We start from the raw sequence: 27,725 nt of genomic DNA, 5'->3' as shown, positions 1-27,725 counted from the left end.
TTATAAGTATAATTTATATTATGCAAAGAACACTGCATCCTAGACCCTATTCACCTCATTCAGTAGGCACCTAATCTCAGTGTCTCATCTACAGTTGTATAAAACACTGATTTTGGCAATGAACTTTTTATGTTTTTTGGGGGGTTTTTTCTATTCGGCAATTATCATGCATTTATCTAGCCTGGATGGGCTGCTGACACCTAATTTCACAGTTGCCATGGCAACAGAGCAGGAGGGCGCTCACTGTGGGTAGAGTAGTAAATGCAGCATTATCAGCCTCATGATGAGAGAGGGGGAGAGAGAGAGAGAGAGAGAGAGAGAGGGAGAGAGGGATGGACGGAGGGATGGAGGGAGGGAGGGAGGAGGAGCCAGTGCCTCTGCAGCATGGAAGAGAGGGGGACTCAGGGCAGCCCATGCTGGAAACATCCCCTACTGCAATAAAACCCCCTGAGGACACACAGCCTGCTCGCTGCCATCCCTCCTCTCCTCTCCTCTCTGCTCTCCTTGCGTCTCCTCTTCAGACACTCATCGAGGTACGTCTCCCGTCTCCACCTCGGTCGCCGCAGAGCCGCAGACATAACAATGTCCTCCAAGCTGCCTCCAGGCAAACCGAAGCCCACATCCCCGATGAGGAAGAGGGGAAGCCTGCAGTACGCCGCTGGCACTGGTGAGTGCAACCCCTTCTGGATAAAGACTGCCGGGTTGTTTTTGTTTTGGGGGGTGCGGGGGGTGAGGTGATCCCTTCAAGGTGTGTGAATTAACAATGTGTGTATCACTCTTGTGTTTTAAAAAAAGTATGTGTATTTATGCGTATGTGTTATGAATGGCTAATTTAACCTACATAAGAGTCACGTGGAGATGTACAGAGACCAGCTATCACTGAAAGTGTGTCACAATGCAGTAGGTTATTATGATGTAACATGACAGTTAAAAGATGCACAGAGTAATGGGGAGATTTACTTATCGGGGGATTTTGTGATTCTTTCCTGAACTGAATGTGGACTACCTACTCACTCACTGTGCGAGTCAGCAATCTCAAGACCTGTTGATTAGAGAGTGAACAGAGAAGTACTTCTCAACAAGTCTCCTGATTCCACTATTGGCAGAGACTTTTCATTGGTTTTAATAAACTGAGACCACAGATTGTATAGGCTCATTGCAAGAGAAGTAGGTATTAATCATATTACAAGAAAAAAGACTATCTGCTGCCCAACTCAATGTACTGTATAAGGGTTGAATACTTATTAAAAAAAAAATAATTACTTTATTTTAATCATATAAAGAAACTATTTATTTAGCCTTTAGAAACATAAAACAGCATAGGTCTTCAAAATGAAAATACTGATTGGGAAAATATGTATACGTATCTTTTGAAAAGCCCTCTCAGCCCACACCCCTGGGCATTTACATGTTTAGTAAAGAAAACAATACAGCAGCATTAGCCATACATTAAACTACATTAGCCATACAATAAGCAACATTAGCCATACATTAAGCAATCGAATTACATAATGGCAATCGAATTTTCCCTAATGTTATTTTTTTTTTAAATCTTTAAACAGTATGATTGTATTGACTTAAATAGGTACAGGGACAGTATACGGTTAGTCTGACTAAACATGATTTCAAAACATGTCAACATGCAATTAAGATTTGTGTATCTTGTTTCTCTTACATAAGCCTTATGTAAAGATTTATTTAGCAAAATATTCTTGGGTTGCACTCAATTCAGAATCTCCCCACAGCAAGCTGTTGGCTGGAGTTTCTGATGAATCCAATCGGATTTCCGTATAGGATTGGATCATTCCGGAGTACCCTCAAACTGTATGCACCTGGAACAACAAGCATCCCCCAATTCCCCCCATCAATTCCAGCTGGTCTTTTCAGTTTGCCCGAGTCGCACACTGAGACACATCCCAGAAAATGACATCAGCCATCAGCCCTTGTGAATTGCTCTGCCACACTCTCCCTCTCTCTCGCCATCTCAGCCATGATCAGCATCAGGGCTGTTTCAGCTTGGCTGCACATCTCAAGTCAAAGCCCCCAGCATCTCATCACACAGCCTCGATTATATGACTGCTGCTGCATTTTGGCGTCAAGATGGCATGATTGCCAGTGCAGTGGTTCGCAGCAGGTGGCTAAACGCTGCGCTGTGAGAATTAGTGACTCTGGTAGCTCCGTCTCAATTCAACATTTGTCATTTTTAAATTAAATTATACTTTTTTCGGAGCTGCAGACATTTCTGTATTTGTCTGGTAGTGGGAAATGCAATGACGCAGTTGATGGGATAATGGTGGGGTTCTGTTCTGTATTTCAGGTCCATCGGTATCTCTTGGACTAAGATAATGTGCTTTTGCTTCCATTCATCTCAAGCATGTTCTCTCTTTTGCTGTTTAGAGGCCATGTCTATAACAAGGCACCTTTGATCAGATTAATCCCCATTTCTGTTGACTCATTAACTGGGCTTTGTAAACCTACAAGATGGTTACTCAACCACCACAGGTTATGACATGATGTTTGTTGGTCTAAGGCGTGGCGCCCTGATAAGTGAGCCCTGACTCGCCCCCCTCGGTAGCCCACCCCTGTTATGACAGACAGCTCACCGCTCAGCAGATAGGGTCAGCAGGCAGTCATGAGGCAGCAGTTGACCTCTGGACTGTGGGAGTGGGCAGGAAGCCTCGTTCCTTCTGCTCTTAATCACGGCTGAGGGGAAAGCCAGTGTCTCTTTCTCTGGCTGACCTCGGCAGCAACGCCACAAACACTTTCATCCAGAGAACTTGAGGACTTCTGAGTGTCACCTCTCTCTCTCAGACAGCGAACCCATTGACTTGCTTCAAACCACTGCACAGAAGGTAGGAGTCTCATCTTTAACCGCCAGGGCTCATCTGAATTATCATGGACTACACTTACACTACATTTACAGTCAGCTTATTGTGTGTTTTTCATGAGTGAATATTATCTACTGAAATATGAACTGTGAGGGTAATGATGGTTTACCAGATCACAGACAGTAGTAGTACTGAGCAGTGGCCTGTAGAGGGAGTAAGAGAGGGAAGATAGGCCTGTCCAGGGGCCTGTGTTTACCAGTGTTTGATTAATGGGTGCAGTAAAAATGAAAGCAGCAGCAGCGGCAAACATAATAGTAACAATCAAACTGCATTGTGATTATGAGGAGTGAAATTAGGCACCGCACTGTGAAGCATCTGTGTCTGGCTTGATTAAGTGCAGGTCCTTTCTGTTCAGTTTGGTTCAGATGGGTTATTTTTAGGAGCAAGATTGGTGTGTAGTTATTGAACAGCACGAGGAAGGAGAACATGATTGCACGTGTGTGTGTGTGTGCGTGTGTGTGTGTGTGTGTGTGTGTGTGTGTGTGTTTGTGTGTGTGTGTGTGTGTGTGTGTGTGTGTGTGTGTGTGTGTGTGTGTGCACTGACTCGATTTTCGTGAAACATGGTGGAAAGGTGTAGCATGAGCCAAGGAAGAACCCATTCAATTCTGGAGCGGATCAGAATCATGGGGCGGATCCATTAGTTATTTTTCACTTTCTAGTGTTTTAAAGCTCTGCTTGTCGTATAAACACTCAACACAGCTGTTTTTATAAAAGCCATCCTCGATGTAATCCCTGTGTTAAGTGATTTTCCTGCTAGTGCCCCTCTTATGATAATGCGCCACTTGCATCTAGTGTGAAAAGCTTTCTGTGACACACAGACACACACACACATACACTCACTCACACGCGTGCGCTCACACACACACACACTCACACACTCACTCACTCGCTCACTCACATATCACACACTCACACTCACATATAGGAAGATACTCGCATACAGTAGATGTTCACACCATATCATCTTGATGAGGTCTTCCGCAGAGCCAGAAAGAACTTAAATGGTTTCTTCAGATAAGACACACCAACACCATCAGCTTATCAATGGCTCAGTTGATTTATGAATGGCACTCCACCCAGAACCCTTATAGACAGACTATGAGATAATAACAGAAAAGGTGGTAGTGCTCTTTCATCAGAGATCAAAGCACACGGATGAATAGCAGTCCCTGTGCTGTTGTCTAGCCTTGGCTGATACCCTTAGAACTAGAAGGACCTTTAAAAAACAGCATAGAGAATGTGTGCAGTGGATTTATTTGAATTAAATTATTTTACTATCTCCCAAAGATGTCCTCTCATTTTAATCAAATATTGTTCTTGAATATGTTTGCTGCAAGGTGGTGTTATTCAGATTTTGGCTGAGATGAAAGAAATGCTGTTATGCGCATCCATTCATCATGTCCTCTGTAGTGTCTCCAGTACCGCTGAGTTTCAGTCTCTTATTTATTTCCAAACACAGCAGGGATTACATGCTGAGATAAGTAAGATTAATTGTGTGGTCTCTCTCTCTCTGAAAGGCAGCGTAAACTAGATCATCTCATCTTTTACTGGTCTCTAATACCCTCTTATATCTACCTACTGCAAAACAACTACACACACACACACACACACACACACACACACACACACACACACACACACACACACACACACACACACACATTTCACATCATAAGCACTGCAGTCTCCAGATAGCAAAACATGAGGAAGGGGAAGGAGAAGGGACGAGAGAAAAAACAGAAGGGGTGTTTCATGATGCAACGCTCCCTCTGCTGCGCAGCTCATCCGAACACACCAGTGATGCTGCTCAGTGTGAGTCCCCTGCCTCACCAGCCCACATGGTACGCTCCGCACGCCTGTCAGAGATATTTAAATGAGCTGGGCAGCGAGTGACGGGGGAGGCTTGTGCACAGACAGCTGGCTGGGAGAGGAAGCTGAGGGGGTCGGAGAAGAGGGGGAGTGACAACATCCAACATCTTTAGCCTTCTGCACAACAAGAAAGAGTTATTGAAGGGAAGCATGTGTGTTTGAGTGTGAGGTCTAGTGTGTGTTTATGTGTGTGAGTGTGAGTGTGAGCGGGTAGAGGCTTCTCTCTCTGACTGGACAGAGCTGCAGCAGCCAGCCCTGGGCTTGTTGGGCATGCTCCATCCCTCCGCACGCGCACAGGGTCCCGTCCAGCCAGCTGCCAGGTCACACAGCAGCAGCACTAGGGAAGAGAGGTATGCCAAAAACAAAAGAATACTTCCATCCGTCGTTCCCTGCTCTCTTCCCTTTTCTCTCCTTTTTTCTCTCAGGACCTCTCCTCCTTTCCCTCAGACTCTTTCCTCCCCCCCTCTCCTAACCCACTGTTTTTCCACTGTTTCTCCCCTGGGAGCAATGCAGTCTTATTTGTATGAGAAAGGTGAGAGGGGTGAGAGGAACAAAGGATGTTTTCTCTGTAGGCTTTTGTGTGTGTGTGTGTGTGTGTTTGTGTGTGTGTGTGTATGTATGTGTGTGTGTGTGTGTGTGTGTGTGTGTGTGTGTGTGTGTGTGTGTGTGTGTGTGTGTGTGTGTGTGTGTGTGTGTTGTGTGTATGTGTGTGTGTGTGTGTGTGTGTGTGTGTGTGTGTGTGTGTGTGTTTACAACTGCCATCTTTGCAGTGCTCTCTTTGCCTGTATGAGATTACAATCAAATTACATCAATATATCAGGTGATGACAACACAAGTGGCTCAATATCCAGCGCAGATTCAGACAGATGTCTGAGGAAAGAATACCCTGGGACATAGGGGAATATGATCTGCTGTCTGTCAGGAAATGTGAAAGTATTCTTCACCAGCATGTCAGCTAATATTATAATGCTAATACCACTGTGTTTCACTGAGAGGGCATTGTGAGGGTCATTTCTTGCTGACTATATCAAATATATTACCACACAGCGAACCACTTGAGTGCCTTGTTAAAGTCGTTGTTTTGCTTCTGAAAGTCAGACCCGTGACCCCTCAAGCTTGCAGGGCCTCATTCTTGAGAGTCGTGGGTAAAATTACTGCACACCGCTTTTAACCGGTGAGGGATTTGTCAGGCTCTGTTAGTCTACACCTTGATGTGGCGAGAATAGGATCTCACTACACATTTTCTTTCAATCAGAAGACCAGAGGCAGGATGTAGAAATCTGGAGGTTTATTATTGTAATCAATAAGCTACAATAAGGAGATGGTCCATGGATTAGCTCGATCTCATTGTATGAATGGTCTGCAGGCCATTTTAAGGCCTGTCAATTGTGGGGTGTGTTCTATCTGGTTGTCTGCCAAAACCAATCAGAAATAACTATTCCCTCTTCTCTAACTCCTCTGAAACCTCCTAGGTGTGTGTGTGTGTGTCGTGACAGGCACCCCCCGGGACCCCCTCCTTTCTTGGAATGTGCCTGTGTAGTAACTTTATTGCTCCCTCTAACATCAGTGAATCCTTTCTAAGGCTAAGTTACTATTTCCCCCTAGTCTGTCTTTCCTAAGTGAGACTTTCATACAGATGAGTTAATCCATGTTCATCTAAACATAAAATAGATCCTACAACCTTAAAGATAGAGGTAGGAGAATTACAAAACTCTGTACTCTGTAATTCCCAATATGCAAAATGCCAGGCTAATTAATGTCACATCCAGCTGACCTTTAGGTTGCTTTCTCGGGAACATAAAGGAATTATGTTCCCTTGCTAACAGCTAATTGCGACATCAGAGTTACCTAACAGGTTCAGGGCCAGTCGTGCTTTTCTGTAGAATGCAGAAAAAGCAGGAAACGTTGAGGTGTTATACTGAGCGGAACACAAACCTGTTTCTATCAGATAAACTCAAAGCTAGCAGCACTGCTGAAGTGTCAACATCTTACTCTAAGATGGCCGACGTCACCTGAGCTGGACATGACAATAGCCACACTGCAAGTTGTCGAGCCAGCTGCATCTGCAAAATATGTTTTCGCATTGGATTTCTTTTGGTGTGCTTTCCTCCGATGACAATTTTGTTGCATAACCATAAAGCCAGGCTCAGCCAAATATAGCAGCCATTAGGAGATTAGAGTCAGCCCAGCAGCCTCAGCTGTCTTTGCCGCTGGCCGCATCCTGCCTGCCCTCTGTCCAGCCGGACACGTCTCGCGCCACTGATATGCCCTCTTAGCTGCCGTGCTCCTCTCCTCACCCCTCCCCTCCACAGAGATGCTCAACAGACGCCAGCAGGCCCATCACACGATTCACAATACATGTCACCAACAAGGACTTATTTCCCCCCCAGTAGAGAGATGGCCACTCTGATAGGACAGTGGCCAAGGAGAATGCCTTGAGGACAGGGGACATACTCTCACCAGCCTGAAACCTGAAACAGCTCCAGTTTTAATGGCACGTAAAGCACTGGTCCATCTCTGAGGAGGAGCACCTTCAGCTGAGGAGCACCTTCAGATGGCCCTCCCTGCAGCATCTCGTGTGCTGTTTCAGGGGATAGGAGAGCAGTGACAGCAGCTAACTCTAAATCAGTTCTGGTCCAGAACTGGCATGTTCTGGCATGTTCTGTCTGTTCCAGAGTCAGCCTGTAATATGGGCCTTTAAGTGAGAACAGTGAATGTGAGTGGAGCGGGATGTTCTCTTACTACTAGACCCTCTTTCGATAGTGCAGGTCATGGGACTAATGGACTCTTTTGTTCGTCTCCATAGCAGCCTGCTCACAGCAGCTTTCACGTAGGCCACTTGCCCACCAGCCCTCCGGGTCTTTAAAAGCCCGCTAACACGCTCTCTGAGCTGCAGTGATTCAGAGGAGTGAAGTGGGAGGTGTTGAGGAGGCGAGAGTGTCTGAAAAACAAACAGTGATATTGAGTCAGAGCGTGAAAGAACGAAGCGAATAGACGGTGTGAGAGAACGAGAGAGAGAGAGAGAGAGAGAGTAAGAGAGACAGAGAAAGGGCCCTGCTCTCGGCTCTGTACTCACTCCCCCTGCAGAGGCTGTCTGTGTATCTCTGTGGGAAAAGCAGACTCCCTGTTCAGTCCTAATGGTCTCACGCAGCTCTTGTTTGCTCACCCCTTCTGTTCTCGTGGAGCTCAATCAGCACGGCACAGCTGAGCTCCTCTCATAATGATCGCTGATTAACACCGGGTTGGTGGCTGTCTCGACTGGCAAGTCATCATCCCCAGTGAATAACATTATCTGAGCATTCGGGCAAAGGAAAAGGGGGCTGTTTGAGTCTTTTCATTGATAGAGCAGTGGAGTGTGGACAGGATGGGTGTGGGAGGGTGATGGAGACTCGGCTCGGGATATATACTGACCTCAGGCCAGACTGTGGGCACTAGATCTATACATGGTGTGGGATGGGGACACTACAACTGCGTCACAGATCCCTCCTGGCAGAGGGAAACTTGAGTCCCAGTGGACTTATGAACTTTATTCAGAGTTCTTTCTCTATCACAACCGGAATTTGAGATTTGATGTTATATTCATTTTTATTATACGGGTATCCCATAGATGTTATTCAGAGGAGTGTAGCCGCTGCCTCTTTTCCATGTCCTATTTTGTCTAGCACTAATGCACTCATGCGCCACTGCACAATATGACAGCGTATTGCATGCATTTTTCAGCCAGGTTATAATTTGTGACAGCTTGCCCCGAAGCACATTTTGTGTAATCCCATGGAGATCACTAGCTCATCGCTAACCGACCTCTAAATAATTCAGATCTGAAAAAAACTCACACTCATGCTTTCTAATTACTGTTTAAGATTAAATAATGCAGCGTCGACTGAGATAGTGCTTAGTGCATCAACAACTTAAGGTCTGACACTTAAACGTACGACGTGCATATTTATTGTGCCTTTGTAGAGTGGAATGTCTGTGATCCGAGAATCTCTAAAGTGTTGCAGTGTTCCGAATCTTTCAACTGACCAGCTTGCTTGTGGCTGACTCTGTCTGCCAACATATTTTAATGGAGCACACTCTGGCTTCAGAACACGAGAACCTGGGTACCGACTTGGTGCTGTGGCAGTTGTGCTCTCTCCGATTAAGTGATCCCACTGGTACACTGGTCCCTCGGACGCACTCCAGTAGCGGTGATGAAATATTCAGTAGCAGTGTGAATATTTCATAGGGGACCACAGTTTAGGAACGTTAATATTGTCTCCAGGGACCAACTTAGTGTGCAGCACAGTGACACTGGAGACTCCAGGTTCAACATGTGTGCGTTGGGCTTTGGTGGAGGCACCAGTAGGCCTGTGGCATTTATCTGAGCTCTGAGATGTGTATGCAGACGAGAACGGCAACAAGTGCAGTGGAGACAGTGTGCGTTGGAAACAGTGTGCAGCATTTACCGGTGAGTGACCATGGCTCGCTCCTCCACCTGAATGGTCCATTGTCTCTGGAGGGCACAAACCGCTACTGACCTCATTCTCATTAAGGAGGTTAGAGGCTGGTGAAACAATTCTTTGATCTTTGATGGATCTCTCCTTATCTCTATTCCCTCTCTCCTCCTTTCTCCCTCCCTCCTTCCTTCTCTGTCTCCCAATCAGATCTCCGTGCTGGGCGCCACCTTCTTACTTCACAGCACTCATTGCCTGGAAACCCTTTGGCCCTCAAGCACTCCCCAATCGACCTGCGTACCTCAATGGACGGCAAGTACAAAGAAATTGCAGAGGTGAGCACCTATCAAAATACAGCGAGATACACGATTTCCTTTCCTCATATCCTGCTATAATTATGACCAGCTATTTTATTTCCCAACAGATACATAATTTATTATAATTTTATTTCCCAACAGAAACATAATTTATTTACATGTATTGTGATATAGTATATATTAGTTACCCTGACCAGGCGTGTGTTTATGCCCCTTGCCCCGGGCCTGTGTGGCTGTAGGAGCTCTTCTCCCGCAGCCTGGCGGACAATGAGATGCGCAGCGCTCCCTATGAGTTCCCTGAGGATAGCCCCATCGAGAAGCTAGAGGAGCGACGCCAGCGACTAGAGAGACAGATCAGTCAGGATGTCAAGTAAGGGATGGGAAGCTGTCTCTCCCTCTCTCTCTCTCCCCCCTCTCTCTCTCCCCCCTCTCTCTCTCTCCCTCTCTCTCTCTCTCTCTCACTTTTGTAATAAGTGCTATTATCCATTATACTGATGAGCCTGTTTGTTTCTTTGGTGATTAAAATGATGGCGTATTATAAGAGCCGAGGGTTTATGCAAGCACAGGATTTTTGGATTATTAAACTGAGAGAAGATTTAAAAAGCTTTAAAGGCCTAACAATGTAACTAATGAAATGGATGTGGCTGCTTTTGCATGAAACGCACAAAACATGTTTATCCTTTCATAACGTAAAAAGGAGAGGAGAGAGACATCAGCAGCTATCACAGCTAACAGACCTTTCAGTGGGCTAACGTCCCTGTTCACCACAGTGCTTAATGTGTTTGCTCATCAGGTTTGAGCCTGATATCCTAGTGCGAGCCAAGCAGGAGTTCATGAAGACAGACAGTGCAACAGACCTGGAGTAAGCTGCATCTCTCTGCTTCTCCGTCTCATTCATTTTGCGTGATTAGAGGAAGAATTTGAGTCGCAATCTTTGAGCATGCGTTAATGGCTAGTGGTTGATTGAAGTTGACTTGACTGAACTTGAAGCTTACTTTTTCTCGTCATCGTCTACTCAGATTTCTGAAAGAGCAAAATCAAGCACCCATGGGCGCCTGGATCGGTGAGAGAGAGACGCCTCCAGAGAGAGAGTACCAAAGAGTTACGATCACTGGCGAGGAGCAGTGTGGGGTGAGTATTCAGTCAGAATGTGGTGATTACAGTAACTACCACACAGTCTTACACATAACTAATGGATACACAGGCTGTGTTTTATGTGTTGTTAAATGACAGTTGCGTTGTGGCTAATGTTCTGAGGCTAGACACATAATATGGACCTTATGGTTCTGTAAAATGTCATGACTCCCTTTAGGTTCCCTTCACGGACTTACTGGATGCTGCCAAGTGTGTGGTGAAAGCCCTGTTTATCCGGGAGAAGTACATCTCGATGTCTATGCAGACTTTCTGCAGGACCACTTCTCGCTACCTGCAGGAGCTAGCTGAGAGGCCCCTGGACCTGCAGATCTACGAGGAGACCTCACTCACGTCAGGTAAAACTCACAGGGATGGCTCACGGATTAAGCGAAACATTTGTGAACAGCGTCTCTGTAACTGTCGCCACAGACTATAGTCAGGATGTGTGTTCATGAAGTTACAGTTAATAACCAAACGTCTTTGTTGTTACCAGGCCATTCATGCACCTGTTTGAAGGCTGCTTTTGATGTACTTGAAAACGGTTCTCGGTACTGATCTGTTATCTGTCCATGTTATGTGTACATGTTTGTGTTCCTCAGATGCCTCTGTGCACCCACCTGTGTCTAAGACCCATCCCTATGAGAACGTCGACCCAACCAGCATGCCCTTTGACATGGGCTACGGCTGCAAGGCAGTGGACGGGATCATGCATGTGTACACAACGAAGAGCACTATGGACATGTGAGAGATTTCCTTCCTCTGTAACATTCTGTTGTAAAACTGTTGATGCGTTAGATTAAAATGTACCTAAACATTGTTAGTGTTATTTCAGTGCATGGTAGGGTCAACATTTGGAATGAAAAGTGCGTTAAAAATAAATTGAATTATTATTATTATTATTATTATTATTATTATTATAACATCAGCAACCATCCATGTGTAATATATGAGCTTGCTACATTTTTAGTTGTGAGGTATATATTGACCTTTACCCCCATCCATCAGGAGCACAGAGCTGGACCTGCCCTATCCAGACCTGCAAGAATACATTGCTGATATGAACGTTATGATGGCCCTCATTATCAATGGACCAGTGTAAGTATATGTGACCTGCAATTAACATCTGATATCTCCAAACTAGCTATCCATGTACATGCCAAGTTCATTTAACCATAATAATACAAATCCTAAACCTACTCCTTTGGAAATTAGAGTATAGTTGTTGTTCTTACACTTAAAATGTCTGACATCTTGTCCAATCAGGAAGTCCTTCTGTTATCGCCGCCTCCAGTACTTAAGCTCAAAGTTTCAGATGCACATCTTGCTCAACGAGATGAAGGAGCTGGCGGCTCAGAAGAAGGTTCCTCATCGAGACTTCTACAACATCCGTAAGGTGAGTCGGGAGTCGAACCTGTGGTCAAAAATGCCAAATCAGTCATACAGAGACGTACAAGAGGCCATCCTGGCGGCTTGATACAACAACATAGACACATTGGTCTGCTATGGTCTTTTTTTCAGGTGGACACACATATCCATGCGTCATCCTGCATGAACCAGAAGCACCTGCTGCGCTTCATCAAGAGGGCCATGAAGAAGTACCCAAGGGATATTGTGCACGTGGAGAGGGGCAGGGGACAGACGCTCATGGAGGTGTTTGAGAGCATGAACCTCACAGCCTTCGACCTGAGCGTGGACACACTGGACATGCATGCTGTGAGTGGGAGCTTTGAGGCGGGTGCTGTGGGGGCTGGTAGGGGGCGGGTGGTGTGGTGACGGGTTGGGGGGCAGCTTCGAGGTGGGTGGTGTGGGGGCGGTTGGTGTGGGGGCAGGTTAGGGGTGCAACTTAGAGGTTTGTGAAGAAGAGCAAAGCTGAAAGTTTTAGACTGATGGGAAATTCTCAAATTGTTGAATTTATTATTTGAACTAAATAAATGCTTTACATTTGTAAACAGAATTACAAACAATTGTAAACAGGACAATCAGTCGGACTATATATTAAGACCAGGGAAATTCATAATGACATCTTAATGTCTGTTTTTACACAGGATCGCAACACTTTCCATCGCTTTGACAAGTTTAACGCCAAATACAATCCCATTGGGGAGTCCATCCTGCGGGAGATCTTCATCAAAACTGATAACCACATTGAAGGCAAATATTTTGCACATATCATCAAGGTAATTCTTAAATTTGTACAATAAAACATGAAACTGCACATTGATGTTGCATGTATTTAAAATGAAAAAGGACAGTTATGGGCACGGGTTTTAAAATTTGAAAGCATCAAATAACTGAGCCAAACTTAAAGCCATTGTAATGAAACTTCATTTTACAGCAGTGTGATTTAATTTGCTTTGTGTTAACAGATTCCTATCAGTTGGTACTTTTGATCACATTTGTAAAGCCCATGTGTAAACAAAGCCATTAATGATCATGTTTAGATTCATCTGGTGAGCTGATAGCAGTGGTCTGCTGGAGGCCTGTTTGTGTTTGTGTTTGTGTGTGTGTGTGTGTGTGTGTGTGTGTGTGTGTGTGTGTGTGTGTGTGTGTGTGTGTGTGTGTGTGTGAGTGTGAGAGTGTGTGTGTGTGTGTGTGTGTGTGTGTGTGTGTGTGTGTGTGTGTGTGTGTGTGTGTGTGTGTGTATGTGTGTGTATGTGTGCGTGCGTACGTGTGTGCGTGTGTGCGTGTGTGTGAGTGTGTGTGTGTAATGGGCGCCCCCTGCTGATGAGATATGGTTTCTGCACTACAGGAAGTGATGGCAGACCTGGAGGAGAGCAAGTATCAGAATGTAGAGCTGCGCTTGTCTATTTATGGCCGCTCCAGGGACGAGTGGGACAGTTTGGCCAAGTGGGCGGTCAAACATGGCGTCTATTCAGACAACGTGCGCTGGCTGATCCAGGTGCCTCGCCTCTTGTAAGTTCCACTGGTTTTTCTCAAAAGCTGGACAGGGATAAACCCAATCACTAATTTCCTCCTCGGTTGTTCGTATAAGCATTTCATATGCTCTCTGTGTTTCAAAAAGAATTGTACGTGACAAAAACCTAAATCATGTATCATTATGACAGTTTCAATCCATGGAAAAGCTAGTCAGACAATGAAAGTTTTATTTCTGTCTCCACAGTGATGTATACCATACCAAGAAACAACTGTCCAACTTTCAGGAGATGTTGGAGAACATCTTCATGCCTCTGTTTGAGGCCACCATCAACCCTGGCAGCCACCCTGAGCTACATCTTTTCCTACAGCATGTGAGTACTACAGGGACACATAAGAGTTGCTAAGACACACAGTTTTAGTTCTAGTTCTAAGCCATATTTCACTGGCCGTCGCCATGACAATACTGTTGATCCTCGTTGTAGGTGTTGGGCTTTGATAGTGTGGATGATGAGTCAAAACCAGAACACCACATCTTTAACTTGGATAGTCCACTTCCTGTCAACTGGACAGAAGAGGACAACCCTCCATACTCTTACTACCTTTACTACATGTTTGCCAACATGACTGCGCTCAACCACCTACGCAGGTATGACACACCTCAACAAGTTGCCACCCACGGCACTTTTCAACAAAACCGCTCGAGGCAAAAGAGGACATCGAGCTTATATGTATTCAATCACTCTGTGAAAGTGAAATAAGTTACAAGCTCAAGTTCGACTCCTGCACTGAGTGGTCTACACAGTAAAATAGTGGACTCACTCAGCAAAAAAAAACAGGGCTTTAGTATACGAGAGTTCTGTAATTATTTAGTACTAAACGAGGTTCTGTACTATACTTTTGTACTACACTATATCAGTGCATCTGTCAATTCCCCTTCATAGGAGACGGAACTTCAATACTTTTGTGCTTCGTCCCCACTGTGGGGAGGCGGGCCCAATCCATCACCTGGTCTCCGGCTTCATGCTTTCTGAGAACATCTCCCACGGCCTCCTGTTGAGAAAGGTAGGAGCATCACTGCAACGTCCCCCTGTGAGCATCTAAGATGTCTCCTGCGTAGTGGTTGGAATGAGACCAGCTGTGTTCAGTGAGGACACACCACATGGTTGGGGCTTGATGTTGTGTTGTGTTGTGTTGTGACTCTGTGTTGTGTGGACATTTCTAGGCTCCGGTGTTGCAGTACCTGTACTACCTGGCCCAGATCGGCATCGCCATGTCCCCCCTCAGTAATAACAGCCTCTTCCTCAGCTACCACCGCAACCCTCTGCCGGAGTACCTGTCCCGAGGCCTCGTGGTGTCCTTATCCACTGATGACCCCCTCCAGTTCCACTTCACAAAGGTCAGCATCTCAGTGTCTCCTCCTTCAAATGAAATGAAAATTCATGTCAGGATGAAGGTATGTGTAGCAATAAAAAGTTTGGAAAAAGTAAGCACAGCAGATGCAAAAGCTTCCCCTTAACAAGTCAGAAATATGGGTAGTGTCATAACAAAATGTCTGTGTGTGTGTGTGCGTGTGCGTGTGCGCGTGCGCGTGCGTGTGCGTGTGTGTGTGTGGTGCATACTGCAGGAGCCGCTGATGGAGGAGTACAGCATCGCTGCGCAGGTGTGGAAGCTGAGCTCCTGTGACATGTGTGAGCTGGCCAGGAACAGTGTGCTGATGAGTGGATTCACCCACCAGGTGCATATGCCCCCCCTCAACCCACACACACACACCCACACACCATGATGCACGCACACACAGCCTCTCTCTTACACTCTGTTTTTCTCTCGTCTCTCACGCTCACTTCCACTTCCATCTTTGCTTTACTGATTTACTCCTCCATGGGATCACTACACTTTCTTACATTTCTTCTATGTCTTGCTCATGTGAGGGACCTATGACCGAGCCAGATATCCTTCCCTCCAGGTCAAGAGTTACTGGCTGGGGCCAGACTACTACAAGGAAGGGCAGGAGGGCAACGACATCCGTCGCACCAACGTACCCGACATCCGCGTGGCCTACCGCTACGAGACCATGTGCGAGGAGCTCAACCTCATCACCCAGGCCATACGCACTGAGGAGCTTGAGACCATTGAGGAGGAAGGAACCATTTGCATGGGCCCTGCACCAGTGGGCCAGTAAAGATGTTTATTCAGTGAACATGCATTCTCTTAATGGCTAAAGAACAAGAAATAAGAGCCAGTGTTCCACTATTTCTAATCTGCAAGGGACCTCATGTGAATTTGTTATTGTAGTACATCATGCAGTATGTGAGTTCATCAACTCACCCCTTGAATGTCTCACCCAAAAAATGATTCCTCTGTACCTAATTTTCTACTTTTTGTTTTCCATCCTTGACTTTTTTATGTCGTACTCCGTTTCTAATGTTGTCGTGATGGTATTTTTGGACTTACTTATTATCAAAGTAAATCACTTCCTGAAAGACCTTTCTTGTTGCCAGGAGTTTTCCTGTCGGGTTTTGACTAAATGTGGGTGTTATTTATTTATTTATTTACTGAGAACAGCATTCTAAGTGAATCCGTGTGTATTGTATTTGAGCCTGTTTCGGAATGTGAGGGCAACGAAGAGTTGGTTAGTGAACAGGCTCAACACCACAATATTTTGAACTGATATTAAAATATATTTTCTTGCAAAGAAACTGTCAAAAAGAGCATATTGAAGGCAATAAAGATTGATTTTACAATAAAATGTATCCTGACATGCAGTGACCTTTTGATTCGATTACAGGTATGGGTTGGGTGGGTTTGTGTCAATTGCGCTGTGTAAAAGAGCACACGCACATTGGACTCGGCACGGAAGGTGGGCGTGCCAAGCCCGTAGCGTACATTACAGGCATGGGAGAGTCAGGTTTACTACTGTGTGGTCAGGTTTACTCAATTTCAATTTCAATTTCAAATGGCTTTATTGGCATGAATGTGCGATACATTGTTGCCAAAGCACTCAATACAACAATATTAACAGCAGATAACAGCAACATTAGTGATAATACTGATAACAACACACACACACACACACACACACACATACACACACACACACACACACACACACACACACACACACACACACACAGATCAGCATTAAGGGAAAGAAAAAAAAGAAAAATAATGATAAAAGATAAAAGTAAATGAATAAATAAAACAAAACAAGGAAGTAAATACATAACCAGAAAATGATGTCTCGTGGCTGTCATGACAAGCTTTTACGTATTTCGCAGATACATATATTTACTCACTGCACAGCACTGAACCGCTGGCTGCCGTTGCAATTGTACATGATAGAATGCGACTAACTACATTTGTTTTCTAACCATATGAAACATGAAGTGACGGGCCATGATGTCTAATGATTTTGAAGAAAGGTTGATTAAAGCTAGTCTTTTTCAGAAGCCCTCCTGTTTCCGATTCTACTCTGGATAAGGACATGGTTGTAATGAGGTCAACTCTTACTCAAGTTCAGTTCAAATAAGTCCCACTAATGAGTGGTGGCAAGCCCCCAGCAGTAGGCCTAGAGTGGCATTTCTAATTGCCATGACAAACAAATCAGTAGTCACAGATGGACGGAGACAAGAACAGAAAGAGTGTGGGTGTGGGTGTGTGTGGGTGTGTGTGTGTGTGTGTGTGTGTGTGTGTGTGTGTGAGAGAGCGAGAGAGAGAGAGAGCAAATTCAAGTTGTTGGGCACTCTTTTTCTTTTATCAGTTTTGTTAGTTTTCCATAGATTACTCGTGCTATCATGATATAAAGAAGGCCTAGCATAGGCTAGCCATCATGTATATGTACAGAAAACGAGACAGTAAATATTAGTTTGTCTGCCTTTTTGTACCAGAAAAGAAAAATGGCCAAACAGATTACTGAGAACGTAGAAATTTGGCACGCAAAATGTAAAACAAAATTCGTATATAGGGAATTGTCATTTTATCCGAACGGAGTGGCATCAAACTTCAGTCCAGTAAAGAGCACGAGTAAAGCCGAGGAAATGATATCCGCACTTCGTTACACACCAGGCATAGGCCGCTGTATAAAAATAAGCACACCCACTAGGTCGCCGATTGGCTATCATGCTGTCGATTACGTCTTCCACCTCTCAAATAAAACCTTGCTCTTGTAAATCAGTCTGTGTGTCTGCCAGAGTAGTCGGTTCTTAGTTGAAAGAGTGAAACAATAAAACAACTGTAGCAAGATGTCAATGACTCTGGCATACTGGGATATTCGAGGGGTAAGAATGGGCTATTTCTATAAAGTGTGCATATTGTTACTGGCATGTTCATAATTGTATGTTGCAGAGACCGTTTATGTAACAAGCATTGGGTTTTCAGTTACATCACTGGTGGCCATGCTGTATCTTGTGTTTAATGCGAAATGCAACTCTACGATGTGCAAAGCTACTTTGGAAAAACATAGAGAGTGTTTAACAGATGTCTGGCTTTCGGTGCACATGGCCGTGAAGCATTGTGGTGATATGAACAAAGCGAAACATTTTGCATAACGCTCTGCAGGTAATGTACCGCGTTTCAGTTTGCAACAAAGGATCCTGTGTTTTATCAAGCTGTGTCTTTACGCATTATTTGATTTCTTTTTCTCGTCTTCAAAGAAACTTGCTACCATATGGTGTGCATGGATACATTATGCTTGGCTATAACCTCAAAAGGCCTGTTTGATTTCAAATCTGCCAGCTTGATTAATGATCGAACTGTCCATAAGCGACCATGCTGCACAGAAACGCCCATTGTCCACTCCCAACTCCCATTGTTAAAAGTTGGGTATGCCTTCACAGCTTGCTCAGCCTATCCGCCTGCTGCTGGAGTACACAGAGACTAAATATGAGGATAAATTCTACTCTTGCGGTGAAGGTAGGAATTATCAGTTCAAGTTCAGCCAGTGAATATTTTATCATGTCGTACGACTGTGTTGTGGGTGAATGTTAGCCTAAACTATAATCTCTATGTACTTTCGACCTTTAACTATTGTTCTGGGCTAAATCATTTGTTCACTACCAGCTAAGGTCAAAGCACAGGGAAGTAGAGCCAGGTATTCATTACCCTGGTGTTTTTGTTGTTGTTTTCACACAGCTCCCAATTATGACAAAAGTTGTTGGTTCGATGAGAAGTTCAAACTTGAGATGGATTTCCCCAATGTAAGTAGTCCTCTTGTAGTGCACGGTTCAGTAGACATGATTGTAGAATGTGGAACCTAACAAGTTCATTAACAGCCATTTTCTGTGCCAGTTGCCTTATCTTGTGGACGGAGAAAGGAAAATAGTCCAGAGCAATGCCATCATGAGATACATTGCCCGAAAGCACAAGCTCTGTAAGTACTCACTGGCAACCATCACTGAGTTTTCCCATGAAAAATTAAATTCCTTACTTGTGGTATCCCTTGTACATCGCTTTGGATAGAAGCGTCTGCCGGATGTAAATGTAAATGGCCTGCGTTATTGAAATTATGATTGAAATTATAATTTTACATATAGGTGGGGAGACTGAGGATGAGAAGGTTCGGGTGGACATCATTGAAAATCAGGCTATGGACTTCCGTAATGGTTTTGTCATGCTCTGCTATACAGACTTTGTGAGTAGAAGTACAGATGTACGGTATGGTAGGAGACTGTATGTGTAATGCTCATTTAGCTGTGTGTTGCAGCATGTTGACTGCACTGGTAAGGCATGACCTTAGTGATGGTGATGTGCACTGCTTCTGGAGAAATATTCCCATATTAAGGAAATAGTAAAAGTGTTTATGATAATTTCTTCGCCCCGTCTCAGTGACCTCTTTTTTTAAATGCAGGACAAAATGAAGCCTGGATACTTGAAAAAACTCCCTGAAACCCTGAAGCTGTTCTCTGAGTATTTGGGAGACAAGAAATGGTTTGCCGGAGATAAGGTAGACTACACATAAAAAGCAATAAGAGTGTCTTCCATTATCCATGAAACAATTAAGACCTTTTATAAAGACATTTTTGGGGGATTTTATGTTGCTTAATGCCCTGTAATTAGCCGTTTCAATAACAAGCACATCAGATGGGGAGATCTTAGTCATTATTTCTGTTTACATTCCCTACATGTGAACATACGTTTGATTTTCCTTTCATGGAAATAAAGAATACTAAGATGTCAAGTTGATGGAATTGGTGAAAAAGATTTCAAATGAAGTCCTTCCTCCACATTTGCTGGCTTTTAAAGCCATAGTGTAATACAATAGGTGTTTTTTATATCCAGCATGTGTAATGTTCTGATCCCTTTACTCATGTACAACATGTAATCTTTCCCACTCACTCAGATTACCTTTGTGGATTTTGTCATGTATGAGCTTTTTGATCAACACCGCATGTTTGAGCCAAAATGCCTGGATGACTTCAAGAACATCAAGGAGTTTCTGGACCATTTTGAGGTAACAGGTGCATTGTTGATGTGTTCTCTCTGTTGCCAGCAAACTTTGTCTAAATATGCAGTCTTTGCCCTTTTTGTTCATTGTCTGTATATGTCTTTCATGGTTATTCACGCCAGGGGCTTGAAAAGATCGCAGCCTACATGAAATCTAGCAAGTTCATGAAGTCTCCGGTGAACAACAAAATGGCAAAGTGGGGCAACAAGAAAGAGTGAAGCTGTGCTTTGAAGAACAAACACGTTTTGTGAAGACTGACATCACTGCAGAAGAAGCTCATAGATGGTACGAAGAGCATTTCCATGGAATAAGGGTAGTGTAGGAAAATACAGACAAGTTTTGTCTGTACAGTGCTGTTTTATGTTCCAGTGTTGTATGAGGTCTTCAGAAGACCAGTAATGTTTTTTTTTATTTGTTGTCCAGGCCTAAGGCCATTTTATTTTCTGCTATAAAGAATGAGCACTTGATTTCTTTATTTTGATATCTGATAATGTTTTACTTCTGACAATGTATTAGCTAAACAATTGTTTAGGTCAATCCGTTTGGCTTAATAAAAGCAAACTTCTTTTCAGCAGACGCTTATTTTCATTAACCTACATACCATACATAAGACACCCACACCTAACAAATAGTCATTTAAGAAAGGCAGTTGAGTTTAGCAGCGTGGAGACATGGCTATGATTACACTACTTCACAAGTGAAGAACAATGATTATTCTTGTGTGTTCTATTGGTTGTTAATGTACGATGCTCCCAGGGATGGGTCAGTCCCTTTGATGACCTCAGCAGTGTAGTTCTGAACAGCTAGTATCCATTATAGTTGTTGTAGCCATTCTCATCAGCCAACTATAGAAAACAAAACAGAAACAGTCCATTATGAGAGAATATTACAGTATATGTCTGAGTGTGGTGGGAGAATTCATCTTAAATTAGGGATAGGAATGATTAGAAGATAAACTGCATATATCCATCAAATGACTCTTGAGGGAGGAACCAAAAGAAACATGCAATGGTGAATGTTTTCTTGAAGGAAATCCAGCTGTGTGTGATGGATTTCAATCAGTGTACTACAGTAGTTCCAACAAGTTGTCCCCAGAGGTCATGCATGTCCTCGTGCGTCTACCGCCCCCACCAGCTGTACATGCTGTGGTGATGGGAAGCATTTCTGTGCACCAAATTGATTCTCACCGCAAGAGAAGACTTCACGGCCTGCAGCTGGAAAAATACCCTGGCTCCTTCCTCGGGGCATACCATCCTAATCTCGTCTCTAGTCATCTTCAGGAGCAACTCTCCACTCAGCACACCCAACGTCCTCACCGTTCTGTTCACAGGAACACAGAATATGCCTCTTAACACTTTTGTGTCCCGTAAAAAAATATAATTTAAATGTACTTTCCTCAAAGCAAAGTGAAACATTTACATTTAGTCATTTAGCAGACGCTTTTGTCCAAAGCGACGTACATGGAGAGAACCATCAAGATAAGAGCAATACAGACCTAGTGTAACAACAAATCCTATTTTACATAAGAAGTGCAGAAATGTAACTACTGTAAGTTAAGTAACAAGTAAAAGTGAAACATCTTACAGCTTAGAGAAGCCTTTGTGTTCCAGCCATGCCCTGATATCTACAGGTTTGGATGACATGCTTAGGGATGGGGGTGCCCGCATCTCCTGGGGAAGAGAGAGCTTCATGAAGGAAAAGCACTGTCCTCATTATTTTGAAGCCAGTATCAGTTAATGTGAACGTATACAATTGAAGGCTTATTCAGAAGATAGGAGGTGATGCCCCATTATTGTGTTTTGGAAGAGAAGATATTTTTCTCACCCTTTCTTCCTCCATAGGTTCCAGAACATTCTGGGGTACGTGTCCCTCTTCATCTCTGATATTGCGTACCTTCCACCACTGTCTGGATTTGTCTATCACCTGTGAGCAATGCAAGCACATTGGCATAATGCCACTGCATACAAATGGAAAAACATATATGCAAAACATAATTTTTCTTTCACTGATGGTTCTGCATACACATGGTGTACTCTCACTGCCAAAAGACTACTGATTGTGGATTGTGGACTCTCACCTGGACCACATCTCCTTTCATCACACTCAACTCCTGGCTGTTTCTGGCCATGAAGTCATAGATAACTTGCATGTAGAGGGGAGGCTCACCGAAGCTACAATGTACAAAATAAATGTAGTTCTGAGAATAATTGATGTGCCGATTACACATTTTTTTAACAAAGCTAATAGCAAAGTTTGTTTAATATTGTCAGTTGCCTACCTTGGGGGCTGCGAGTTCCATCCCATTTGGTCCTATGGGGTAAAGAAATACAACATAGCACTTGAATCAGACTGACAACAAGCACTGGTCTAGTCTAGTATAGTCCTTGCTCTTGCTTGATGAAAATCCAGCTCAACATATGCACTCTACAAGTTAAGGCTGATTTATGCTCAGTTACGTAAGCGTAAGCGCAAGCGCAAGAGGCTTGCGCGACTTTTCACCTCTTGCGTGCGTCGGCCCCTTTTTCTAGACTTGCGGCATTTTACGTAAGCCTATTGTTCTGGGTGTGAATTGCTTGGCAACACCCCCAACGCAACGTGTAAGCACCTAGCAATTCATGCTCCCTTTAGAAGCATGCAAGGGCCTTTAGTCAGTGACACATTTCTTTATCATTAGTTTTGAAAATGCACCTGTTCTCAAGCCAGTGTGTGAGTTTTCCAGTGACATTTTAGGTGTTTGCATAAAAACTTTAGGTGAAAATTTCTCACCTGATTAGGTTGTTGCTGGAAATCATTCCTGGGAGGAAACATCTGACTTTGTCTCTGGCTGTTGCCCCTGGCCTCCTGCCAGTTTTGATTGGTGGGTGGGGGAGGTGCAGGAGGCTGCCAGCCATCATAGAACACAGGAGTGTAAGGAGGTACCTGGTCACTGTTCGGCCAGTTATTTCTTGAAGCGAATCAGAAATACGAAGACATAAAAACACTTGTCAATATGATAGTAAAAAATATGGTTGGGTCATTCTCCATACCTTTTATGACTTAACTATTGATATTAAACCTCATTAATGCTACTTTCATTCAATGCCCAGTCAGCACATCTTACACACTAGCCTGAACCTGATGTAGCGTAATTCAATAAATGAATGTCAGGCACTTATTAATGAACAACAGTCTGGTACAAAGGAAAGCACCTGGGCACATTCCAGCAGTCTCCTAAAGCTCTCCAGAGCTGGTCCTCTTCATTGGTGACTGTTTGACTCAGAAGAACGAGAGCTGGATCTATCAGGAATGGGCTCAGCACTGACGGGGGTATTTCTGGTGGGTACCGTGGCACCACCTAGGACGAAAGACGGGTGAAAGATCAAGTTCTCATAAAAGTACATAAACAGTCCCGCAGGGAGACAGTTGTTGGGTGACTTATTTATAGATTACAACTAACAGTGTTTCAGGAGTTGGATGCCAAGTGACAGGCCAGAGTTTTAAGAAAGTAGAGCGAGTATGTTCATTCCACCCACAGGTGCTGGACTGAGCAGAGTTCACAGTCTGTCACAAAGAGAGTCCACACCCTGTTGTTTACTCTCAGAAATAAATTATTTGATTTTTAAGAGCAAACAATACTGTGCGGACTCTCCAAGTGTAAGGCCAGTCACGCAGACTGTATTTAATTATTGAGCAGATAAAACAGACAGCTATTGGGTGAAAGATTGACAAGCTTCCAGCAACAATGTTTCGGGAACTGGATGCTTGAATGGACAGCAGCACTTCCTTGAACAACAAGGTCCAATAAACAAACAAAGCCTCTATATATTAACTACATTTTGGGAACTGTAATTGAATCTATGTACTGTGCACTGGGTTGCTGCATGTGCAGTGTTACGCCATACTCACTTCCTGATTTTATTTTGTGTTTGTAATCAAGACTACAGGATATAAAACTGCATTGTAAGCAAATATGGTCCAACTGTCGGTAACAGTGAATAAAATGGAGCTGTTTTGAACATGAGGAACTTACTCATATGTATGAGCAAAAGGGCAAGGCAGATACTTACAAAGGCCAGCAGTGAGAAAAGGGAGTGGACAAGATCCGGAACACTGGGGTTGGCAATCTCACCATTCAGTTTCCCCTATAAAAACAAGAAATGGTCAGACACTGCTCAGGCAATAACTCAGACACTGCTCATGTAATAACTCATGCATGTAGAATGCCTTTATTTTAGTTCTTAATGTAATAAACTATGTTTTTCAGATACATAATTACATATACATACCAAAAGATTAAGCCCATATTTAATTTTCTGAAGGAAAGACACATATTCCTCAAACGATGGTAAGGCTTCACCTTCACAAAATAAAGAAAAAGAGAGAATCAATATTACTCATCACTGCTGACTGCAACTTGACTTTCCTTAAATCCGCTGTGGATAATGACAGTGGAGATTGAAATTGAAAACGGGCAGACTACACTCACCAGTGGCATTCCTGCTCTTCTTATTCTTCTTCTTCTTGTCCTGCTTTTCTCGTGCGGTGGCAGCAGAAACTTTTCTCATGAAAAACTCTGTGTCATTAAGCACATGGTTCAATATGTCCTGTGGAGACATGGCCAATAATAATCATTTGAATGCTGTGAAGACTTTTATGAAATGCATAAGCTGCGGTGGCTGGCTCCAGGTAGAGGCCTAAGACACTCACCACATTCCTCTCTGTGTTGCTGGGAGAGGGCAGGGGCTCATACTGGGGTGGTGATGGCTCTGGGTCTTGTCGGGAGGGCTGAGGATTGTAGCCAAACATGGAGGGTGGCATCCTTTGGTCATCTGTGGCAAACAGAGATGCTACCTCACTCACTCAGGGTCACACATAGATGACAGGTCTAACACCAGTGTCAAGTAACCAATTTGACTGAGGTCTTTTTCTGCACCAGCAGAGATAAGACCCATAAATTAGCATGTTATGAAGAAAATAGTGTCGGAAACGTCCATATATACACATGAATGTCTCTACCATAATCATTTATATTGTTCCAGTGAGGTGGAGGTTGATCTGGTGGAGAGGGTGTTCTTTCTGGCTGTCTGGGCTCTCTGGACCCAGAATTTGAGAAACCTCCCGGGTATTTCTGGCCAATAATGTTTTCCAAGTCGCTTCTGAAATACATAAACACCACGAAACCAAAGTTTTAACCAAATGGTCAGAAACAAGGTTGTCATTATATTTATGAGACTAACATGGGTAGTGAGGAGGTACAAACTTAAATACGGACTGGGCTAAAGACACAAGCTCTTCGTGTTTTCCTTTCTGCCATCTAACCTGATGTCTCTCTGCATGTCTTTCTGCTGGCGTGGGTCAGGTCCAAAACTGCCTCCGTGTTGTATAGTCTGATCTAAATCGTCCTTGATTTCCTTGGCCTAGAACACGGTACACAATGCAACAGACAAATTGGGGTTAACAAACACCTGTTTATCCAGCTGCTCCATCTCAACTAGTCCAACTGTATGACTTAAGAGAAAGGGTGCATTGTGATGGTGAAGATATGGCGATGGGGGCTAGCGGATGCAGATGAGGGCTTATCGAACTCACCCCAGTGGGGGGGGGGGGGGGCACTGGGGGCGCAAGCAGTTTCCCCGACCATACGGGTTCGAATCCGACCCACTGTCGTTTCCCGATCCCACTCCCCACCTCTTCTCTCCATCTCATTTCCTGTCCAAACCTTCACTGTCCAATCGGTTAAAGGCAAAAAGCCCCCAAAAATTTTAATAAAATTAAAAATAACTCACCCCAGTCTCTGTGCACTGGAACATGAAGACCTGTGGCGCCCTACGGGGGCTCTTCTGCACTGTGATGGTCAGGATGGAGTTGTAGGCACAACTGTCTAACACGACTGTTGTGTCTATGATGGAGCCAAGCGGTATGGAATCCAGTTCTACCTGCAAACATCAGGCGACATCAGAAGAGCTTAGTACTATAATGACCCCTGCTGCAGTAGTGCAAGTACATGTTGTTTTCCTACCCTACCTTGGTCTCAATGTCACTCAGCTGAAGGTAGCTGCCCTGTACTTCCAGAAGCATATCCTGGGCCCACACTTTGCTCCTTGAGTCCAGCTGTTTGAGACTTGTCAAGCAGTCGTTCACAGTATTTGCTGGCTGGCCATCCAGGTCGCATGTGATGAGGTGCTGAAATACAAATCAGTGATTTTACAGGCCATGGGCGTTCAACACTGTGGATTAATATTTACCGTGGAAAAAGGTCAGTGACTAGAATGATGAATCGGAAGGTATTCGGTATCGGAACTTAAATTGACAGTCCACCATTTCACATATAAGTGTATTGTTTAGGGGTGTTAAACAGAAGTTCAGAAGCAGCATTGATAGTCTATTCTTGCTACATATCGTATTGGCCCAATAAAAGATAATAAAGCCACACCTCAATCCTGTATTGGAAATTGTCAGGACCTTTTGTAATGGACTCTGAATATTCCTTTCTCTGCACTGAAAGACACAAACAGAGTTGGGATGGTAACAAGGCGAAAGTTGTCAGAGTAAGTTCTACAGTATCAATATGAGTGCTGCCCTGATGACGTATGTACTCACTGTAAATGGACTTAGCACTTGGTCTCGACATAGTGCTGGATCGAGATGAGGGTTCCTCTGGTGAGTAGCCCCTAAAACACAAACGCAGAATGATACTTCAAGGATTGTACCTCATACACCCAGTTATAACAATAGAACCATGTCAGGGTACCTGGGGAGCAACACTTTAGAGTATACTATAATCTGTAACTGAAATTTTATGGAAATTCCTCCTCACAAACATTATTCAGTGTCAAGTGTCGCAAATGAAGTTGCATTATGAAGAAAGCTTATAGCCTGACATCCATAAAATCATAAAACAGGAAAATGAGCTTGGATGTATAGTTTTGTAATACAGGCTATCCTATTTTCAAGTCCACCTGCTTTACATTACCTGTACAATAAGGAGCTTTTCTCTCATGAAGTGCAAACCAGACATATGCATTGTAAGAGAAGCTAGATTGTGGCAGGTTTAGAGACATTTGTGATTTACTCGATTAGGAAAGACATATAAATTCTTTAAAGTGACAAGACAAATACTCTAAATGTAACTTCAGCTTTATATTATTTATGTGTTACATGTATGTTTGATTTGTCAATTCATATTGTAGTCTGATTTTGTATGGATATTTCATACCTTGATGGGAGCCCGCGGGGACTGTTATTCTGAAACATTCCTTAGTTTGATGACACCCTGCAGTGAAATGGTTGTAGAGTTGGCAGCCAGGTCACTTTTTCACCTGCAAACCCATATCACACGAACAATTATTAATCTAGACTCGTGGTTTGGAACATAAATCTGGTTGAGGCATTGTCGCGTTTTTAAGGGAGAAAAAGAAAGGTATTTTTATGCGGAGGGGTTGAGGCCACGGTCATTTTTATTATATAGATAGACCATAGTATACTTAAATGCAATAACAGAATGTTGTATCCTTTTCCTCTCTTATACAGATATCCATAAGGCCTAATGCAGACCCGTTATCAAAATCCCAACTTGTAACTTGTATAGTAAATAAACATGAACATAAACATTGGTAATCCAGCAGTGGTTTTAATTCGTGTACGATTTTCTTCTTTCTTTCGTTTTTTTTTTCTTCTTCATATTTAAGCACGTCTTCTTAAATAAGGCTACTTATAAGGCCAAACAATAGCCTACATGTGTCACAAATAATTTTTCACCATTAGTGGTAGTATATATTTGGTCTAGGCC

At 43.7% G+C, this 27,725-nt stretch overlaps 3 protein-coding genes across 3 annotated transcripts; 2 read left to right on the top strand and 1 right to left on the bottom strand.

Moving 5' to 3' along the window:
* Positions 1–9,400: 9,400 nt before the first annotated feature.
* On the top strand, positions 9,401–15,697 carry ampd2b (adenosine monophosphate deaminase 2b; the record flags this gene model as incomplete). Its single annotated transcript, XM_080860430.1, has 17 exons — positions 9,401–9,525; positions 9,747–9,877; positions 10,301–10,369; positions 10,527–10,638; positions 10,820–10,997; positions 11,241–11,382; positions 11,647–11,736; positions 11,905–12,034; positions 12,160–12,354; positions 12,687–12,818; positions 13,391–13,554; positions 13,763–13,889; positions 14,001–14,164; positions 14,460–14,580; positions 14,741–14,914; positions 15,143–15,253; positions 15,482–15,697. Exons 1-17 carry the CDS (start codon positions 9,496–9,498, stop codon positions 15,695–15,697), a joined length of 2,286 nt encoding a protein of 761 aa, XP_080716556.1. The 5' UTR covers positions 9,401–9,495.
* Positions 15,698–17,679: 1,982 nt separating this feature from the next.
* LOC308382929 (glutathione S-transferase Mu 1-like) lies at positions 17,680–20,528 on the top strand. Its single transcript, XM_080860470.1, has 8 exons — positions 17,680–17,792; positions 18,351–18,426; positions 18,646–18,710; positions 18,802–18,883; positions 19,047–19,144; positions 19,361–19,456; positions 19,853–19,963; positions 20,080–20,528. The coding sequence occupies exons 1-8, from the start codon at positions 17,757–17,759 to the stop codon at positions 20,173–20,175; spliced, it is 660 nt and encodes a 219-aa protein (XP_080716596.1). The 5' UTR covers positions 17,680–17,756; the 3' UTR covers positions 20,176–20,528.
* A 232-nt stretch (positions 20,529–20,760) lies between these two features.
* On the bottom strand, positions 20,761–27,190 carry eps8l3b (EPS8 signaling adaptor L3b; the record flags this gene model as incomplete). Its single annotated transcript, XM_080831758.1, has 19 exons — positions 20,761–20,802; positions 21,145–21,277; positions 21,542–21,627; positions 21,782–21,880; positions 22,035–22,128; positions 22,236–22,267; positions 22,724–22,901; positions 23,146–23,291; positions 24,004–24,078; positions 24,223–24,287; positions 24,417–24,540; positions 24,644–24,765; positions 24,953–25,092; positions 25,256–25,353; positions 25,723–25,872; positions 25,961–26,119; positions 26,370–26,434; positions 26,537–26,607; positions 27,153–27,190. 19 exons carry the CDS (start codon positions 27,188–27,190, stop codon positions 20,761–20,763), a joined length of 1,917 nt encoding a protein of 638 aa, XP_080687884.1.
* Between the last annotated feature and the right edge of the window lie 535 nt (positions 27,191–27,725).

The sequence above is a fragment of the Sprattus sprattus genome (genome assembly GCF_963457725.1).
Source record: "Sprattus sprattus genome assembly, chromosome: 2".
Taxonomy (NCBI): Eukaryota; Metazoa; Chordata; class Actinopteri; order Clupeiformes; family Clupeidae; genus Sprattus; species Sprattus sprattus.
This window is presented reverse-complemented; position numbering and strand designations above follow the sequence as displayed.

Bases quoted from the DNA above. Each gene is read 5' to 3' on its own strand.
- LOC308382929 (XM_080860470.1), top strand. From the start codon at position 17,757: ATGTCAATGACTCTGGCATACTGGGATATTCGAGGG. The intron at 17,793-18,350 runs GTAAGAATGGGC...ATGCCTTCACAG, and splicing joins CATACTGGGATATTCGAGGG to CTTGCTCAGCCTATCCGCCT. The intron at 19,145-19,360 runs GTGAGTAGAAGT...TTTTAAATGCAG, and splicing joins TGCTCTGCTATACAGACTTT to GACAAAATGAAGCCTGGATA.